This window comes from Diadema setosum, chromosome 7, assembly GCF_964275005.1.
Source record: "Diadema setosum chromosome 7, eeDiaSeto1, whole genome shotgun sequence".
Taxonomy (NCBI): Eukaryota; Metazoa; Echinodermata; class Echinoidea; order Diadematoida; family Diadematidae; genus Diadema; species Diadema setosum.
In genome coordinates this window covers 31,763,752-31,785,682 of record NC_092691.1, presented here as the reverse complement: position 1 = coordinate 31,785,682, position 21,931 = coordinate 31,763,752, and the positions used below count along the sequence as shown (strand labels likewise).

Sequence of the window (21,931 nt, the reverse complement as noted above, 5' to 3'; positions counted from 1 at the left end):
AGTTTCAAATCTTTGAATTTCAAAACTCGTAGATACTCATAAATATACTCATATATTGTGTATGTAGTCTCACTAGTAAGTCTGTTGGTTGTTCCTCCCCCATCCAACCCCATCCAACCCAATTTATTATATGTCAGCCCTCTGGTAAGTCTAGCCCCCTGCTATGTTCTGACCTGGGGAATAAATAGTCTCATCTCAAGACTGATGGATATGGTAACTGACAAGATATATGCAGTATGTGTAATGAAGCAGCCCACATTACACAAAATCCTTGAAGCCAGGCTAATTGTACAGGACAACACCCCACAAACCAAATTCCAAAATTAATTTGGTTGTAGTTCAGTTTAGCTAACATCACTCTCATTCATCAACTCTGAAGCTCCCAAGTCTGGGATTAGAAGATGCAAATGGCATTTATATTTACATCCGATGGGTATGTGTCCAGTGTTAGTGTCCATGCTAAAAATGTCACAAAATGTTGTTCATGTGTGCACATATAGGGCCTACATTTTTATTAATCATCTTCCTTCATGTATGTTGCCTGATGGGTTTACTGCATGAGTTATTCCTCATGGTCATTTAGGCAATAATGGCTTAAATGGTGAAAGAGTTTACCAGTCACTAGAATTGAATTTACCTGTAAGTTATATTTGCACTCTAATCTGTGAGTATAAGGTATCTCTTATTCAACAACTTATTTGATAGATCAGAGCAGTGAGAATTTTAGCTCTTTATTCATCCACTTCTTTCCCTCTTCCTTATTTTGCTCTCTGCTGAAAGAATTTCAAACATATTGAAAGCACTCGGAATATCTATATTGCAAGGTTTGCCTACAAATCACATATTTAGTTTTCTAATTGTCCGCTGAAGCTTTTTAAGCAGATTTTGTTTTTGTGCATGTTTCATTGAATTGTTTGGGGGTTTTTCCACTTTTTTCCACTTTTATTTCAAAACAAATATTTCTTTAATACTGTCTTGATTCACCATAAAAATCATGCTGCACAATATCAATAAATTTGCTAATTGATGACATGATCCACTCTTACTTAATTGCACTGACTTTTTTTTCCAGGCTTATTTTAAGACTTTGGTTTGAGTTGATTTACTGGTTTTCAAAATGTCAGCTCCAAGTATGATACAATGCTGATTACGAACATCTGCCATAACAGATGGCCTGACAGCATCCTGTAATTAGACTTTGTTCCTAATCTCTGATGACAACAAATTCAGAAGCTAGAAGAAAATGTCCAAGCCCTGTCTAGCATCTAGCTGTCTTACCCTCTCTTTGGAAGTAGCAAAATCAATTTATCTGCATCACCGTTGAGTTGGATTAATGTGTAGAAATAACTTTCACTCTTAATATTCCACCAGCAAGTGAGAAAACAGCAAAATGTATGATGCATTTTAATCACATTTTAATAAACATTAGATCTAAAGAATAAATGTTGCTCACTGCTATGGGCAGTGTGACAGTGCCAAATGCACAATACCTACATAACCTAGCTAGGCTCTGCTTTCTACATTGTATATCTTATCATTTGAAATCAGATGGCTCTAAAGAGCCCTGAATATACCCAGTTACCATGGTAACATCCTCATTCTTCTGGCAGTCTGATGCTCTATGTCCTTCATGTTTTGTTGCTATTGTTTTCAGCTCCTGATGTTCCCGAGCTTTTGGTGTTATTTTTTGTGTTTTTTCCTATAATGATATGGCAACGATTTGGGTGGCTGAAAACGTCTCTCCGGGTTGGAGGACAACCGGGCGCGACACGTGTCCAGCTTCTACACAGATCATCTTGGTGTATTCCTCATCGCCAAAGTCACTCATCTGCTTGGCTTTATCTGACCATGGATTCCACACCACTGTAAATGAGATAGAGAAACATTTTTTTTTTTCAACTATAGCTCAGTCAGATCGAGTTAATTTCTTAATGGCGATCAAAATCAATAGAAGGCATGTCAGTACATATTGCAATCCTTGCTGCTGTGAATGTTTTATATTGGCACACATTTCCACATCTTTGAAGATGGTTAGAAAACATGCACACTTCCATTTTTTGTATGAGAAAGCAGACAAATGGCAAGCAAAAGAATTGGATATTGCAATGAAAACAAAGGCACAATGGGAGCTTACACTCATCCAAATTTCATGACAGATTCAACCTTTTTGCAATTACCCTTTGTTCCCCCCATTGTCAACTAAACTGTAATTACCTTTTGACATGGCCTAATGAACAATTACAAATCTCTTTCCCCATGAAGGTCTCTGAAATAACACAAAACATGGGAATGGAGACATAAAAGCATTTTAATCTTTATCTTATCAATGACCCATGATGGACAACAGACAATGGCCAATGGATGATGCAAGATGGACAATACACAAAGAGCAAATGAAGACCTTTTTTAGCACTTTTTGAACACAGGAAGGTTAATCAACCATGCCTGATACAGAAGTAGACTTTTAACTCATGATAAGTTGCACAGATATCTCACCTGTATCTGGAAAGTTCAGTTTCGTCAAGGTGATGGTTGCCCCATCGATGGTGTTCCGTATTTCATGGACGTTGGGCGTGTTCTTGTAAACCCTTTGTCGAATACATATAAAGAACATCATTGCTACAAACATTCAGTGTGAGAGATAGGAGTGCATATATACTTGAATGCACATTAGTAGGCATACAATGATTAAATGCAGAAGTGCATTTTTCATTTGTCGGTACAGATGTCCCCAAACTAACTGCAACTACCAAGGCATTACCCAAACTTTGATCTTAGTGCATATCACAATAATATAGGGTTAAAATCTTGACCTGTTTCAGTTCTAGATTTTGGTTAACAATGGTTACCATACATTTTGTTCACTCAACAGGTGCAAATTGAAAGTAGCACACAGTAAACTGGACTGGTTAAGTCAAACCCACAGAGGAACGTAGCCACAACTGAAAGTAGCGCACAGCTATCTGGACTGACAAGTCAAATTGGCAGGGAACATCCCATACCTGTCTACTTGTTCTGACACAGTCACCAACTCCCTGTCTTCTGTAAACGTCCCTCCTCCACGAACCTATGTAGAAATGGAATTTCCAGTGTTAGAAAAAAGTTCTGCCCCCACAACACACACAAATCAAATATATTTCAGACACCACTTATTTCATTATAGCCATCAGGAGCTGTCCAGTGTCACAAGAAATCTTTGTTTTGATAACTTTCCAATTTCATCTCACTCACACTGTAATGATAATTACTGGTTTTTGTTATACCTTTATGTACAATTGTACAATACATGTTAAAAGTGGAAAATAATGTTTTTCACTCAATGCCTGAAGCTTCATGGTATTCTGATATTACGTTGATGAAAATGCGTATTCCATGTATTTTGCATGAATAATATAGCACAAACATGACATGCAGGACGCATGAATGCATAATTGAGCTTCACAGAATAAAGCAGAATAAAAAATATTAAGTATACCCTCTCTTCAAGAAAGAAGATTACCAATTTTCCCCATATTGGACCCTGTCATATAGCCACTACCACATTGTAGTTCTGTTGCAGGTTGTGACTTTCATGAAAGTTGAAATGCAAAATCTAGAGACATATATGTGACCCGCCACAACAAAAGGATCCTAAAGTCGCTGACAGCTGAGCCAAGAAAATTGAGTTTGAAGTCAGGTCATCAAAATCGGTCAAAACGATCAGATTTCTGTTTTTGGCATAATTTTGTTGTCTCGTGTATTGTCTATCTTCTGCCGAAATTTCGAAGCTAAATGATCAAAGGAAAGGCAAGAAATTAGTGTTTTTCTGGGCCATGATCTTCCAACTTTCATCGCAACAGAAACGTGTGTGAAGATTTGGATTTAGCGCCGAAGCTAGACTCCGCCCCTTAGCAACGAGGGAGTGATCTTACTGGTCAGTGCGTGGCATCCTGGTTACTGATTGGTCATGCGTAGACCACTGGCGCTAAGCTTGAATGAACATTGCAGAGGTTGAAAGAAGCACACCTTCTATTGTCAAGAGGTGAAAACTGTACTGCCTTGATCATGATAGCGTGAAAACTTTGAAGGCGGTTTTCTTGAAACGCTGATTTCCTACAAATGTAAACCACTTGACAGACGCTAATAAGATCATTGATATCTTCGCAACCGAGTAATTTTATGAGTCGTGTTATATATGAGATCAAAGTGGAAGAGTACGGAAATAATGTCATGTCATTTTCAGAAAATTGTCCTCCCCGACTTTTGGATCCTTATGTTGCAGCGGGTCACATACAGTAGATGCAGATTTGATTTTTTTTTTGTCTCACCACAATAGCATTGACTACTGATTAAACCAGTACGATGATTCACTTTTTTTCTCTTTTTTCTTTCTCTCCCATATATGAGAACTTATGTGTGAGTAAGAACAACACAATCTAGTATATGCCAAGGGAATATCTTCAAACAAACCAACCTTGTCCACATACTCCAGACCTTGTAGGCCAGATACTGTGACTTTGGTTACATCATCGACTTGGAAGTATGTATGCAACAGGCAGGTAAATTCAATCTGATTCAAATCTGAAACAAAAAAAGGAGGAAATGGTCGCATCAACGAGACACTAAAATCCAATCAAATTAAAATTTAGTGTGGGTGGGAAAGAGGTGAAGATTGCTCAATCAAAGTAGATGCTTGAAAGTTAAGTTATCTGACCCTCTAAGCAAGGTTCTCAAAATCAGAGTATATGTGATCACCTTGACTTCACATCCATGCAAATGGAATTTCAACTCTCAAATACATGTGGACACGAAAGCTTACATTGCATGGGCCACTCATTCAGAGGAGTCCTTGTCATTGGGCAGTAGAAGTTTTACACTCAGCCCTGACAGAAACAAGTGATTGTCACCAAAAGTATGACTAGAATATTGGTCATGGTACACCTGATTTCACAGAAAGCATTTATATGAAGTTGGAAATGAAGTTGGAAACAATCTGATTAACCTGCCGAGCAGGAAAATTTAGGCAAATTTGGATAAAACTTACAACAGATTGTTACCTGGCAATATGCCACCTTCAGGACCAACAAACACCAAGAAACCACAAAGAGCTGTCTGTGACAGTCAGGTCCATTATGTCATAATGGACACGAGAGAATGTTATTTGTTATGTGCACATATATATCAAAGTGACTCTTTTGTTGTAATTGGTACAAAATAATCAGGGACCTCTATCTGGGAGGATGCACACAGGAATAGCCTCAACACACTCATCTCTTGAGAAAGTGTGATACTGGCAGCATTTTGAGTGTAAAAAAACATAGGGGATACCCATACTTCAAAACAGTGATGACAAAGTATGATACAAAAAATAACATAATAGGGCCTTTATTAAGATGCCATTATAGATGCTTTACCAAAATTCACACTGAGAAAACTATATTACTATTCATGTATTTGTCTGGAGTATATTACATGGTATTACTTGTCTGGCATCTTTCTTCAAAAAAGAAAGTATAAATATTGCCACAGATCAATGAGTTCAAATCAATTACCTTGGTTGGTGACAGAGAAATCAAAAACAGCATCCTTCTTCTTTAAGATGACACTGTACTTTGCTTTAAATCTGTCCAACAGATACAGAGAAGACATGAAACAAATAAAAAAAAATTAGAAACATGATTGAATTGTACTTTTTTTTTACACCTATAAAATATAAGCCATCCACATGTTGATAAATTGTGTGGCATATTTGCAGATATGCTGCACCAGGGGCACAATAAAATTAATCCAAGATTTGAGTCTACCCATTCAGGATCGGGTCAACAAAAATCTTCAAACTTGTGATTTCTCTGTTTAATTGCACTGGAAAGGAGAAAGAAAGACTGGAAGTGTAAGCTATTTGATTTTAATACGATGCCTCCCACAGGTATGGGACTTTCATGCATTCAGTGATGTGCATGTCTATCCTGATGAATTTTGGCACAAGCAAGTTATACGGGAAGAGATGGTAGTGAAGATGAATATAAAGTCATTTGGGTAGCACATAGTGGGAGATTTGAGAATACTGCAAGTTCCAAATAAAATTTATAAATCTGAAGGAAAAAATATTTTTCTGGTATGTCATGGTAGTGAAGACGAAATAAAGTGATTTGGCTAGCAAATAGTATGAAATTGGAGAATACTGCCCATTCCAAAGTGAAAATCTATAAATTTGCAAGGGAAAAATACATTTTTCTTCATCATTTTTTTTTTTTTTTTGGGGGGGGGGGGAGGGGGGGGGGGGGGTGTAATAGGGATTTAACCTGCAAATGTGATGTCCTTTTACAGAGGCTACAGGGAAGCCAGTGCCCCAATATTTGTGGTTTTGTGGTGAGACATGTTTTGGGGATGCTTATCACATAGGCACAGTGTTACAGAGAAGTGACAGTGGGGTTTGAGAACAGCCCTGGCTCTAATGGCATACACCCACTCACAGGGATTTGTCAACAGCAGAGTAGAGAGATAATTCATTTTTTAAAGGTAGGGTCCTACATTGTAGCCAAACCCCAGCACAAAACAGCGTAGCAGATCTGATGCATGTATCAGGCTCATTGATGATGCATACATATTATTTGTATTTTGTGGAGTAGAATTTATCATCATCTGGCCTTCTTTACCTGCAAAAATCTAGTGCATTTTCATCGTGTGGCCATTGCAAAATGTCCATAGAGCCCAAAGGAGGTTGTACCAAAAGAGCCCTCCCAAAACTTCAACCCCACCCCCCCCCCCCAAAAAAAAGGAATAAATCATCTCTATGTGATAGACATGATCCAGAACTACATTATAATCCTTAGACAGGAACATGCTGTTGAAGGGTTTCCTCTCAAGATACTTCTTCAGTTTCTCGGAAGTCAAAATGTCTGCATTCAATCAATCATCTAGGCCACTTTAAAGGTGAAGTAAAATTCTGCCAAAAGGTACAACAGACCCCATTCAGTATCTGCTTCATACATGGGCCATTAGCACAACAAAAAATATGTCATCACATGTAGCACTTAAACACTATCATTTCTACTACATGCATAGATATCAGCTTTAACTTCCCTGAAAATTAGACTTTAAAAATTTCCACAATTAGCATGCGAAAAAAAGAGCTGTAGAATAATAAAAGAATACACTGACATTAGATACTGACATTGTCTCATCTTCAAGTTGATACTACAAGAACTTGCTGACAACATTCATATTCTATCAAAATCAAAATCAAAATCCGGGATAAAGGTAATTGTGTGTTTCATGCAGCTCAACAGCCAAGGATGGTTCCCAAATCTGGGATGCCTTTATTCTCTTGCCATGACATGAAAAAGATATCATAAAGTTTTCACGGAGCATCCTGCAGAATTGGTGAGACTTTTAAGTTGCAGCTTTTCTAGCATATTGGTACACAAAATAAAACACAAGAAATATCTTGAGTGCAAATCAGACATTCAGGGTTGTTTAAAGCATCATTTTGCTGTGTGCCTTTCCTTTGTATAGTTAAGGGGATCGATTTCTGCTGCTACATCTATTTTAATGCCGTCAACGAACTTACTTGTGGTTCCATAATGTGCGTGTCTCTGGACTCTCCTCCAGTGTAAAGGTACACGTCACCTCCTTCTTGGGGTCCTGAATTGAGCAAATTCACAGAAGAAATTACATTACTATTTAATTTGGTGAAACAAATGAAAAAACTTTCAATGTGGGGAGGATTTGAGATGCTCTATGGTGCTAGCTCAGTCATACCTTTGGAACAGTTACCACAGTGATCACATTGTCGTCTGAACACAAAAACCTTTAGCCAGAATTTTAGCAAGTCTCCATATAAATCTAAGTCAAATGCATCTGACTTTCAGCATGTCATCAATATTTCCATAGCACTTTAATAGGATGTCACAGATTTTTTTTAGGATTTGCACAGATATTTCAGCATGTCCCTGTACCAGGGAAAAAACCCTCATGGACCACTAATTATTTACTCCTGTACTTGTGCCAATAATGTGATATTAAAACACTGGACACCAGTCTTGTTAACCTAACGAATTAGAGCAGGAACAAAATCGCATTAACAATTTTCCCGTGATTTCTAGTCATTTATTGAAAAAAAACTCTATCAAAGTGAACAGTTACCCAATCAGTTATTTATGTGGTGAAAAACTAGAAATTTACCACACATTGCAACTGCTATCAGTAAATGATAAGTCATAACAGGTATTTTGCCTTTGAATCAAAATATGATTGATTTCCTACTAATCAAATAAAAAATGTTTGTACCCTGAGTGCTTTAAACCAGGTATTCCCTGAAATCAAAATAGGATATACTTCTAGATATTTTTTTTTAAACACAAACTTCACAAAAACATGGCAGTGACAGATGAAAGTGTGGTCATTATAAATTACATTTTGTTGACATCAGGGGATGGTTTTGGGTATGGTAGGGAGTCGAAAGAAACAGCTGTCTCAAATAATTCTTCCAGACAACAGTTGCACAGACTGCCTCTATATTCATTCATCTATCGTAAGTCCCTTGTTACTTTGATAAGTACTCTGCAGGAACATTTTGTTTTATAAGCTCAAACAGGTGTGGTGGAGACATTTAAAGTTTGACATCCGTGTAGTGAGGAACTGCAAAAAAATCCTTGTTTCATTTGACCTAACAGGCATAACAGGAAGTCCTACCCGAGGTAACATTCTGTGAACTTTGTATACTTTGTATTGTGGAAATAATCTCTGTCAGATTTTGTCAAATTGATCTTGTCACTGCCATTTTGTACATAAGTTGTCTTCATACATCTTGTATTATGTTTTTGTACTCTGAAACCCCAATGGGGTGAGTGAGTTTACAAACTTGAAACTGGAAACTTGAAACTTACAGAAAGTCTATATTTCTCCTGTCACACATGAGACAAATTGCCTTATTAGAAAAAAAAAAAGTGGCATACGGGTATACATCTAAACCTCTCTCAGGACGTCCCAGAAGATGTTGAGACATGAGGGAGTAAACAGGAACCCAATAGTCTATTATCCACCTGCTTTCATACATCAGGTACACTTTTGACAGCCAGCTAGACCAGAGCCACATGTGAAATGCCTCCCATTAATACTGCACTCTGGCACTTGCTCATTCAGCATACAATGTGTAGTAGTCTCTTCTACAGATTGTTATTACAATGTTGTTAGCCGTTGGTGGGGACAATCATTGCAAGTGGATAGCCAAAGCTGATCAGGTTGGCAAAATAGGACTTTTTAGATGTGCAATATAAGTGATTATCATTCGAGACAAAAAAAGAACTATAAACTGGCACACTGTTCCTATTGAATAATTCAGTACTAAGGAAATCACTTAGTCACTTCATCCAATAGAACTGCTAGATTTTCCCAGCTCTGTTCGGTTTAAAATGTGGTATTTGCAAGCTCCTTCTACCACAGCTATTATATGTGGTTGTGATTGTTTTATACCAAACACTAGTTTGGTTGCAAACATCTGATTTACGGGGTTAAGAAATTAAGAAAGTCCTATAGCTGAGGCTTACTCCTCACTGGTGGTTTGACTCTGTCTCACATCTTTTGCAATTTCTAAAATTTACTGTTTTTTTACAAAAATTATCAGCATAATGGAGGGCGGTAAAGGATAGGCTGTATCAAAGTTGTGATACCAGCCACCAAGCATGGGACTGGGGAGTACGAGGTACAAATGTATGCGAGCATGAATGTAAACTAGCTGTATCTGTGATAGATTTCAGTGTTGTTGTTGGTTTTTTTTTTTTTTTAATAAATTGAGTGGATGGACTGATATTCACAAAATTTAAAGGTAATGTTTACCTTTGGGAACAGTGATTTTAAAAATTTTCAAGATATGACATTTAATGCACATGTGTAGGTCTGTTGTACCACAAAACATCCTATCACATAAAATTTTCGCTATAAAGCCTAAAATATAAGGAGATATCTGTATTTTTCTTAATAAACTGTAACTGTAGACGGTTTAGCCTGGAAACATTTTCATTATAACTATTGTTCACATTTTGTATATTCAACAATAATGAACACCGATTTAATCAATTCAAATTCTTAAAGTGGTTGTTTCTATCCCTAACTCACATTTTAGAACTATTTTAAAGCATTAATGCTGGATATTTGTTTCATGTGCAAATGGTAAATTATGCCTTTAAGAACATGTGAAAATATTGCCTTATAGTTTCCCGAGTTGCCTTTATGTGGGATATTGCTGAGTTTTCTTTTTTGACTAGCATAACACGTAAATTTCGAACTCTACCACTGTGTTTTTTAATCACAAATTGGCAAGTCCTAATTCGCAATGTATCATTCTCTTACACCAGTTTGCATCTTACTTTGGGGATGCTTTCTGGAGGATGTCATTGAATCTCTTTATCTTCTAAATTCAGTGCAAATCTCCTCAAACAGACCATATGCATTTCTCAAGTAGCCCTCTTCATGATGATTTCTAACTGGCTGAAAAACAAACAAACAAACAAACAAAAACAATCATGCAAACACTTGTTTTGTAACTCATTTTCCATATACAACGGCATGAAAGACGATGCAGTAGTTTGACCTGGGAGGACAACGTTAACGCTCATGTCACTCACTGTCTGCTTGTCAGTTAGTTCCCAGGCAGCTGTTCTTGCAAAGCCATGCTGTGGACGATCTTCCCAGGGACCAAAGTGAGCTGTGGCACCGGCAAGTAAATAAATAAATTAATGACTCTTGTGTCAGTCGAGTTGTGTTTGTTGCAACCGATGGACAAATTGCCCTAAATCAATAAAAGTAAACACTTGATTATTCAGTGTTTTAGTAGCATCCATGTTATAGGCTTAATGGGGATAAAACCCAAAGTATGCACGCTCAGGATTTTTATTTTTTTAATCATGGCTACTACTATACCACTGAATAATCGGTATCTATTTATATTGATGTAGGGCAATTTGTTACTCAGTTGCAAGTAAAAAAATAGATGATATATTTTCTCACATAAATACAGCCATAATGACATCTTGAATATTTGTGTACACCTTTCTTGGCATCCTTTAGAATAAATGGGCATGATATCACATTACATAAAACATAACTATGATAGTGTGCATTCATCATTTAAAAATTTACAGACTGAATTGAACTTCAAACATGCAAATATCCCGTACTTGTTTCCCAACACAAATTGAGAAGATTATGACAATAACATTTCTGAAACAAAGAACTTTAATAGGAAAAGCACCGATTTGTCCCGTGAATACATGTCTACACGAAAGTTTTGTTATTTGATGGATGAAATGAATTATCACCATTGCAAAAGTCAGTTCTGAGCAGAGTAAGTACTACATCATATTCTGTTACATTCAACAAAAATCAGTTGTCAAAGTTGAATATCTACCAAGTAGTCATAGTGAAATCAGTTGTGTGCCTATGTATAGGGAGGGGGGTCACTGGTCTCTGGAAGAATGAACAGACATCCTCCACATCGCCTCCACACAGGACTCGTAAAGAGGTCAAATGATACACAGTATGATGTTTGTGTGAGAGAGAAATTACCAGAGACAGAGACAGACAGACAGACATACAGACAGACAGAGACAGTGACTGACAGAGCAAGGAATGAGTGAGAAATGTATATGCGGAGCATAAAGCAGAGATAGTTGGACAGACAGGCATATAAAAGAGAGAAAGAGATAGACAGGGCGAGGGGAGGGAGAGAAAAGAGTGAAAGAAAGAAAGAAAGACAGGGACACATGAAAAGGGGGTCATATAAAAAATAGAAGAGATCTGGAACGTGTGTATATGTGAGCATATGAAAGAGAGGGAGAGATTGGAGAGGACATTAAAACATAATGAGGGAGACAGATACACGTACTGGTGGAGAATGGGGTGTGTGCGTGTGTTTGGAAAGGAAGGAAAATAGGAAGAGAGGGCAAAAGAAAGGGAGACAAGGGGTAAAAGGGAGAGAGAGCGAGAGAGAGAGAGAGATATGTTCAAAAGTCACTATGCATACCACCGATGCCAAGAGACCATGCAATTTTTCTAGGTCAAATTGGCCTTTGGTCCTGATGAGCCTGGGAGACCACACGCGTCTGCATCCATCCATGGATGCCAGAGCCATCACGGGATGGAGGAGGAGGGGGGAGGATAGTGGCATTTATCGGGGAGGACGGGGAGTGAGGCAGATGGGATCCCCTCATCCACACCCCACCATCAAGAAAGAAGGTAGCAATAACATCCAGCAGTCTATAGATGCATTCAACACAGCTCAGGAACATAATAACATTGTTTGAGCCATGTCATGTTCAAGCAAAGTCCTTCCCTTAGCACCATTGGCCTTCAACAGAGATTAACTCTCTTGGTCTCACTGGCAGATATGTTTGTGTACAATGTCAATTTTATTTAGCGTTTTTGGATGGTTGGTCATGAAAGGATTAAGATCGTTTATTTTGGCACAGGCACGGTGTGAAGCAATAATTCATTCAGGGCAGGAGCTCAAATCATATTGATTTGTAAGACATTCAAGTATAGAACTCCTCATCAATCATCTACCACCATTCTGTCTTTCAAATGGATTAAGAACACTTCTCAGAATAATGTTCACTCATGACTACATTTGTGAAACCCAATTGGAAGGGGAAAACTAAGCTGTTTGCTTTTGTGTTGTTGTTATTGTTGTTGTTGTTGTTGTTGTTGTTTCTACTGCAGCATACTTTACCAAGTTAAATAAAATGTAATAAATACAGATGTGTGTAGGTCCATGAAATATGAAAATATCTAGTAGGTCTACTTACGAAAAACCACTGGAATTCCACCACGGATGGCTTTCTTGTTGTCAAAAATAGCCTTCTCACTGCAAATGATCACAGAAAAAACAATGACAATGGGCTGGACAGGGTGCATTATTATGGAATAAATATATGTGATAAGTTATTCTAGTGTCAACTTATGTCAAAACAAATCACACAAAAAATGAAATATGAGATACCCTTTTCATGTTTTATATATATAAAGAAACACACCACAGGTTCCACATAAGAAATAATTACACAGCTTTGATTTTGTAAATGTTTACAACACAGAGGAATGAATATTGATTCAAATTTTGCATACAAAAGACAGTGACTGTTCAAAGTATGTTGCTGTCAGAATACATGGTGAATAAGAAAACTCATATTGCACATAATACACTCATTCCAAAACATGAATTGTATGAATAGAAATATTCCATGTTTAATTGACCATCTCTCCAAGGTTATTATTGTAATGTATCAGCCAAGTAGAGTGAAACAACTGCACTCCTATGCACCCATAAGTTGACATTCTCTGTGAATGGCAAATCAAAGGTGTGAAATCATTCAGTGCACCACAGCCATCAGCTTCAGGCAAGGAGATCAGTATATTGCCTTCAACACAGCAGGCATCGACAGCCTCCCTGCTGTGAATGTACACAGTGAGGCGGAAAAACAAATTTAATCGGCTGCGAAAGAGATCACTCAAAGCATGTACAATGAGGGCACACTTTGGTCGCTAATACTGAGGACACAGTTCCCTGATATCAACAATTGTAACCTCTGTGTGATCATGACACCCATGCAATGAAGACCACTTATTTCTTAGATGACGGAAATTTATTCTCCAAACACAGGAATGTCTACCTCATCCTCAGCGAGAGAAAATAATTTCAGTACCGATCTCGAAGAAAACAAGAGAGATGAGCATTTACAAAGACAACAACAAAGGCAGTATTCTAGCAATTTTGTGCAGGAATGCTCCCTTGATATCCTACATGAATTCCAAAAGCAAACTGTCGTATATATATATGCTCTGTACATTTGTAGAAGCTTCATGCAGGGTCAGAGTGGGGCATTTGCGCCTGAAGTTATGTTACAGACACGGAGGATGTGAGGTTAGATAGGTCATATCAATCATACCACTGAGAGCACTTTTGAAAAACAATTATGAGGGCTATAAACTCAACAGTGATATACCAGAGTAGATAAAAGAAAAATAATCCCATAAAAATTTGATATAACTGAGGAAGTGATGGACACAAAAACTGCTGAAAATGCATAAACAAAGGTCTTCAAAAGATTGCTAATGCCTTAAAAAGAGTGAAATTACTCCTCCCCCAGAAAATTGACAAAATTTGCCATTGTCATAAACACTTTTCATATAAAGTAATGCCATTCTCACATCAATAGAACAATGAATGAAAAACAAATGACAGTCATCAGAATAAACCATACAATTTTCAATCCACAAACTGACACTGTTTATTTTTTACAACAAGAAGAGCCAATATCATGTAATACTTTCTCTTACCTGACAAATAATCTTTCAGCACCATTCAGGATCAGAGATGTGACAGTGGCACCTGTATGTACAAAGCAAAAAAGAATACACTTCAATAAAATTAAAGGGACGGTACAGTATTGGTTCAGGTGAGGATTTAGCTTTGAACATTTTGCGAAATATGTAGAAACCACTCCATGAAATGGTAAAGAGCATACAATTCTAAGGGGAATTGAAATTATATTTGATGAAAATCGGTTTTGAAATGACTGAGATATATCCAAAAATAAGGTAAAACAAAGAGATCCTAATAAAAGTTGTGGCCTGTCGCATTTTATTAGGACTGCTTTTTTGGATATCTCTGCTATTTCAAGACCAATTTTCATCAAATAAACTGTGAATTCCTCTATAAATTGCATGTTCTTTCATATTTCATAACAGGTTTCTCATTATCTCATGAACACACACACACACACACACACACACAAAGTTGGAAACCTACATCCCTTCAGTGAATCAAAATGATACCATCCCTTTAAACACATATCAGCTCCCAGCAAAACACAGTTATTAACTCTACGACTTCCTTTGGCAACCTGTACGTGTGTATCGTTAATATGTCAATGTGGCAAGCCTGACAGGATTGAAAGCCTTCATTTGCAATAATACCACTTTAAAATATATCTAGAACTGGTACTTGCTCTTGCACCTGTTGTAGATATGAATGAAGTACCTCTTGCAAACATGATTATATCATAGTGTCCAATTATCATAATGTATTCATATATTGAAATACTGGAAACATATTCTTAGATATCAGACTATATATCTAAGTATCTGTAGCTGAGATGAACTTGCCATGAAGTTTCGTTTGTATTGCTTCACTTTTATATCAAATGAAAAATCAATATCTGTTGATTTCTGCTGGAAGATTTTCTATACTGCTGTGAGCACAAATATTTCATCATAAACTCTGGACAATTATCAGAAATCTAATGTGCATAAAGTACTTCATCAGAATTGCATTGCTAAAAATTAATCTTAATGTTTCATTTCAAAAAAAAAAAGTGCTAAGACAGTGAAGAACATTTGAAAAGGTAATGGTGATTGGATGATTCGCAACAGACATACAAGTCATCATGGGTACCCAGTAATAAGATAAACATATAATGTTGATGAGCAGATGAGCTTTGAACTAGGTCTCCGTGGACTAGTCTTATTTCCAGGCTCATTGCATTCTACTTCATTTACCAGTCCACACTATTCATGCACGAGCCTCTACAAAAGATTGTTGGATTGTAAAATACACTGGCTTGTGCTGGCACCAAAATAAACTTATCTAAACATGGAGTGCAACTTCATATAAAACTGACAGAAAATGTAAATATGCTTTGTCACTGGATTGGTACACAAATTTCCAGAGTCAATATTTACATGGAATTCATTAGCATACTGGAGATACACTGCACTGGGTAATAAATGCCTTTTTATTCATCAAGCTCTATAGTTTACACAAACATTTCATAATGTACTTTTGTGAAATTAGATGTATGTTTGTGACAAAAGGACAGTTACATACAGTTACAATCCTACTAATAGTTTTGTTTGGGTTTTTTTGTTTTTGTTTTTTATTGTCCCATATTCCACATTTCAAGAAATACATAAAACATAAACATCACAATACAAAAGCCTGGATGAATTGTCAAGTACAGCTTATAAGACAATAAAACATGTGAAATATGAGGAATCTACATAGAAGCATTGCTTGTAGGGTGTAGATTCCCAGATGCGGATGTGAGATTATTTCTTACTTGGTATATGTAATTAAAGGAATGACAATTTGTGAATTGGAGAAATATAAACGCCAAAAAGTAAAAAGAAAAAGAAAAAACAAAGAAAACAATGTCCGCGGCACAAGACTTCTTGAGAGTTGCGTGATATATAGTGTGTATAATATCTTTGCAGTGCTTTAATCTTTCATTCTCTTTTTTTCAGGGGTGGGGGTGGGGGTCTATATCAGCATCACTCTCTCCTTCACATCAGATGACTGGCGATACCAGCTCAGGAAACAGACTATCTCAACAAGGCTGGGACGTACAGTATTCTGTCCACAGGAACCCCTGGGTTGGCCTAATTCTCAAAGAGGGGGCACAAGGGAGTGTGATGACCCATTGTTTCCTTCACAGTATTGCTCTCACTTCGGGAGGCCTAAATGATCGTGATCTTTCATAGGTTAGGATGGAGCACTGCCCTACAGGTCTCCCCTCTCTTCTATAATTAACATAATAATTATGTAGGCCTATATCAACGTACCATATCATAGACACAAATACAACATACTGGTGTATAGACAACAAACATGGTGTATCTAGACAACAAACACAACTCCACATTTATGCAATATATACGCTTACATGCTTAAACATAAATGACTGATATATACACATTTTTCAGAAAAACAGACATTATGCTCCATTTACCTTATGTCCATTGAAAAAATACAAAATACTTAACATACAGATACAAACTCTAGAAGTCACACACACACACACACACACATACCATACACATCACACACAAAAAAACAATCATTATAAAACATTAAACATACACATATGACATCTAAATACACAATACAGCGATACATGCATATATACAGACTTACATACCACATACACATACATAACATACGCACATGTATATCTACGCTGACTATTATCATCACAGGGCTATTGTCAAGGTAATGATAGCAAAGGCCACCACCTAATGACTGTGGGGGTGCTGGAGGTCAAATGCCATTACTGAGCAGTATGGTATGCTACCATGATTTATGATGTCTGCTTCATAACGAGCTCACTGACGGAGGTAATTTTCCCTGCCCTCTAGCTTTGAATGTTACCGTCATATTCATCAAAAGGTCTCAGTGCAGACTATCCTGGTACAATTTTGCCAAACAAGTAGCAACCCACCCTGCAAACCTAAATTTCATATTAAAGTTATCTATTCTTTGCAATATTGTCTGCTGGGAAGCATCTACACACATGACAAGATTTAATATCTGGAGTTTCACTTTAAATTGGTGATTAAATTACTAAAAATTGATTAGTTGTGTATGATAGCTATAATCACTTTCATAACAACATCTAAAATACTTGTTTCAAGGTGTTAAGTTTTCAGAGTATACATGGTGTGGTCTTCCATAAAGTTTTGTAGTGTTAATATTTTGTATGGTGTGTCCACAAAACTGCACAGTATAGTAAAAATAATGATTTATATTCATATTGAGATCTGCATCAGTCATTCAGTATATTACAATCTTGAGAGGTGATTTCTCCCGTTTTACCTATTTCCACATGGAATATGCTAGAACTGTATAATTTTAAAACTGTAAAGTTTGCCATCTTTTATATAGGATAAACAAAGTCTGTAATAGAAATATTCCTTTTCCAGACTCAGATACGGTAGACTAATGTTGTATTCATCATCACAACATGAAATTCATGGGCACTGTAGCATAAGAAGATACAACCACAATCACCTTCGAACAATACTTTTGAGGGATGACAAAAAACAGGAAATTTGATAATCATAGCAGTGAACCACTGACTGATTTACAATCTACAGCCCCAATTTTTTTTTCTCAAGGATGACTAGTACTCTCTGCAAAATCAGTATCTGACAGTATCTTTTGAGGGCCTGCTGTGTTGAAAAAATGTTCAACTAATCTAGTTTGATGTAGTCTTGTAGCACACATCCACATGAGGTCATAAACTTAAGGGGAACATTTTCCTCTGTTAACTAATATTTTGAAACACATAAAAGCAACAAAACCAGGTAGAAGTTTCAAGCAAAATTAGGTCACAGCTAAAAAAATCCCCTTACTGCATGGTTCTAGAAACAACACAGTTGACAAAACGTTTTCACCATTGATCCTCCACTCCTGATTCTATATTCTTGCATAGAAAAGACTTTCTAAAATCTTTAAAACAAACTCATTAAAATATGCTAAATGATCATTATTGCATATGATTGTAAAACAACAGAAGTGGAAATACAATGTTATTTTTCCTGTCTATGACCAAAGTGTCAGTCTTTCAGCAATAACTTCTGTTTTTATTTGTACTCAGGCATATTTTTTACATTATATGGTGAAAGAATGATGGAATGGGGGGGGGGGGGGTTGCAAGCCTGGCACTCAAATAAAGAAGCATCTAACTAGATGTGTGGTACCATATTCAAGAAAACATAATCCACAACACTTTAATTAATTTCAGAAATTGCTAGATAATGCCAAGTTCCCAGGATATGTTTCTACTTTAAATAGTAAACATTTAGTTGCTTTGTCAAGAGAAACTTAACAATTTCTTCCATTATGCTAAAAATAGACACCAATCAATTAAAGGCCTTTAACATACCACTAGCCTTACACAAATATCAACCATACATACAAAACTGAAATACATGAATACATCATATACTTTACAATACACACAAATGATTCACATCTAGTACATTGTACATAATATATAGACAGAAAAGATTATTTGTTAAGAGCATGTTTGTACAATGTACTGTGTACTATAATCTATGTAGACAGAAGACTTTGGGGAACCAGAGAACACACACGGAACAATCAAATTAGCGAGAACTTTGGAATTGCAACTTATACTTCGAAATGATTGCAAATATCAGTTTCCCCTACAACTTAGTACAAGATATTAAGTAGCACCCCTACTTTAAACCTCACACACAAGCAGAACTACACACAATGATAATCCTTTCAGCATCTAACAAGATTTCGAACAAGGCCTCTAAACTCCGGGATTACCTTATAACAAACATTCAATTAATCACTGCATCGATCATTACCCCAAACAGGACAATGGTAGATAGATCTATATTGTAAGATTACGAGTTTCTACTTCCATCAAGGTCAATATCACATTTCATGCTAACACTGTAACAGCTTCATTAAAACAAAAACAAAAATGTTTTCCGTTCTCCAAATAAAGCACAAACGATAACATACTAGAGTAATATACTCAGCCATATAGCACTCTTATAATGCTCTAATATAATCGAATCACTTTGTCTCAGCTCCCGAGACTTCAGAATGGGCAGGCACGTACACTGAGAGTCTGTAACTTGTGAGGACTTCCAAGCGTTGACCTTCCAAACAATCAAAACGGATTTAGTCTGAATTTGGACCTTTACAACTTACCGTGTAACTGCACCGTCGCTGCTGCATCTAACTGCCTCGCTAATACCACCTGTTCAATGCGTTCCTCCTTTGGTACCTTTAGAGCCGCCATTTTCATCCACAAATTATTGGTGCAGGTGGTGGTTAGTGTACAGGTGCCTAACACGGAAATTATTCAGAAGTTGTCTATTCCTCAAAATAGCCTGTCTCTTGTTTGTTCATGCATCGCACGTTCAGCCCGCGTAACACGGTAAACGAAGTGGGCCTATCAACTCGCTGTCCGTCGGCGGCCTGCGGGCTAAAGACACGCATATAAACACAAGAAACAGAACTCATCCAGCAGGCGATTCGCCCATTCTGCAAAGCCGCACAACACCACATCTCTCTACTATCTTCACTACACACGACATTTTCTTGCTTATTTCTCGTTTCTTTCACACTTTTATCGTCATTCTCGTTGTTTCCATAGCTGGTACTGTATACTATTTGATGCTTGTTCGACTCTTTGTTGTGCCACTGTTGAGGCAGTTTTTTTTTTTTTTTGGTCTTTTTCTTCTGCTTCTTCATCCAGGTATGATGTCTATTCACTGTAGCTCTACGTACACTTCTTTATCATTTGAAAACGCAAAGAGAATGGAATATCTGTTTCATTGAAAGTAATGATTACACACGTATTTTTCTTTTCTGTATCTACCAAGGGATGCAAGCACATTTTTATCTGAGTTTGCAGTGATCAATGTCCCAAAAACAACGCCGAGTAACATGGGGCGAGTTATTAGGAGAACGAACTGCGAGGCCGTCACTAAAAGACCACGCCCCTCGGTGTTTTGTTATTCGCGGCACGAACTTCCGATGAATAGCTCCCATGATAAAACTCAGCAGAGATCAATTTATGGAATGAACAAACGAAATCGAGCGAAATCTGTCAAAACACTGAAAAGTCAGACCTCTTGAAAGTAATCGATCCATCCATTTTACATGCTGCTTTGACTTTGCAGTGCAGGCCATAATCTTCTTAACCATCCATTACAGCGGTTTTTTTTAGACAAAAAAAAAAAAAAAAAGAGGGGGGGGGGGATTGGTTCATTTTGTCCTTTAGTGCACAAACCATTTGTCCATGCAAAAAGTTTTATGCAAACTGCTACACATACATTTACCCCATAGTGGCTGGTTTCTTGACGCCCGATAGATGAAAGACATTATATTCTTTACTGGTCTTGAAATAAGTTGAGTACAATGTACTATCTATCTCATTAATAACAAAATGTCACAATGGCTATATCACATAATATATCAGTATGTGCACTTCTCTGGTCTAATTCGTTTACAACATTTTTTCCTTCCGGCTCGTCTTTAGTAAAGTTGTCCTTTTTATTTCTTTTTTTTCTTTCTTTCTTGATGGGATCTTTGTATATGCATAAATCACTGTAGGGGTACAAAATAGAATTCTTCCCTTAAAGCTTCATATCATGCAGGGCAATGCCAAGGCAGACTGAAAAAAAAAATACATGCCATGACAGACAATATAAGCACTCTTTTGTGTTTCCTGTCATGAAATCATGCTTAATACTGAAGTATACTGTGATCTGGTGAAATATATTATGTATACTTTGTGCGTGGGCTTTGGGATGTAATGACAGTGGCGATGGGTGTAAAATTATATTTTGCAAAATATTATAGGTTGCGGCAAGTCATTATGGTAACGTTATTTTAGATGTCTTGCTTCTTTATTTCTTTTTTCTTTTCGGCACTAAGACGAACATTGGAAATCACTTGGGATGTGATAGCAGTCAACTTGCTTTCCATGTTGAATATAAGACACGAATCATGACGAACCGTACAATGATTTTTTAATGCTAACGTAATAAGTCTTTTCTTGATGTACGATTAAGGTGTAGTTATGATTTTATTCTACAGTATTCAATACATGTACAATGTTTTCGTTAGTGGCTATGATATACCAATGTCAATTATATTCTCCCTTGTGAAAAAAAAAAGTCGGTGTAGGTGGCGCTCTGCCAATGCAGGTTCATAACCATCGATATTACGAGGTGACGAATGGATTTAGTCACGACTGAGACGATCGAGCTGACGTCAATATCATATTGGGGCCCTAGGTAACAAGAGAATTTTCCAAGGGTTGGGGGGGGGGGGGGTAGGTGTCATTCTTGTTGCGCCGTGTGTGTGTGGTCGTGATGACATCCAAAATCAAGACAGGGGGGGGGGGGTTATTGCTCAGTGATGTCTTTTCTGCCTGTTATCTTTCGTTTTTGTTTTCACTTCTCATAACGAGAATTTTAGATGAAATGTGTCATTGCCCTCCAAACTCTGTCAGAGTATATTAAGTATTATATTCAGTGTTGGGCGTGGGGGGGGGGGGGGAGGGGAGGGAAATTCTCGAGATGTTGAAAATTTTCTTGCTTTTTTGAGAGACAAATATTACTGTCC

The 21,931-nt window shown here is 37.1% G+C and overlaps 1 protein-coding gene across 1 annotated transcript; it reads right to left on the bottom strand.

Moving 5' to 3' along the window:
- Positions 1–1,045: 1,045 nt before the first annotated feature.
- LOC140230868 (uncharacterized) lies at positions 1,046–19,626 on the bottom strand. The gene is made up of 10 exons (XM_072311012.1): positions 19,505–19,626; positions 14,314–14,365; positions 12,783–12,841; positions 10,605–10,684; positions 7,550–7,623; positions 5,532–5,602; positions 4,454–4,560; positions 3,003–3,067; positions 2,497–2,588; positions 1,046–1,863 (listed from the first exon to the last, which is right to left on the bottom strand). Exons 1-10 carry the CDS (start codon positions 19,599–19,601, stop codon positions 1,700–1,702), a joined length of 861 nt encoding a protein of 286 aa, XP_072167113.1. The 5' UTR covers positions 19,602–19,626; the 3' UTR covers positions 1,046–1,699.
- Positions 19,627–21,931: the final 2,305 nt, after the last annotated feature.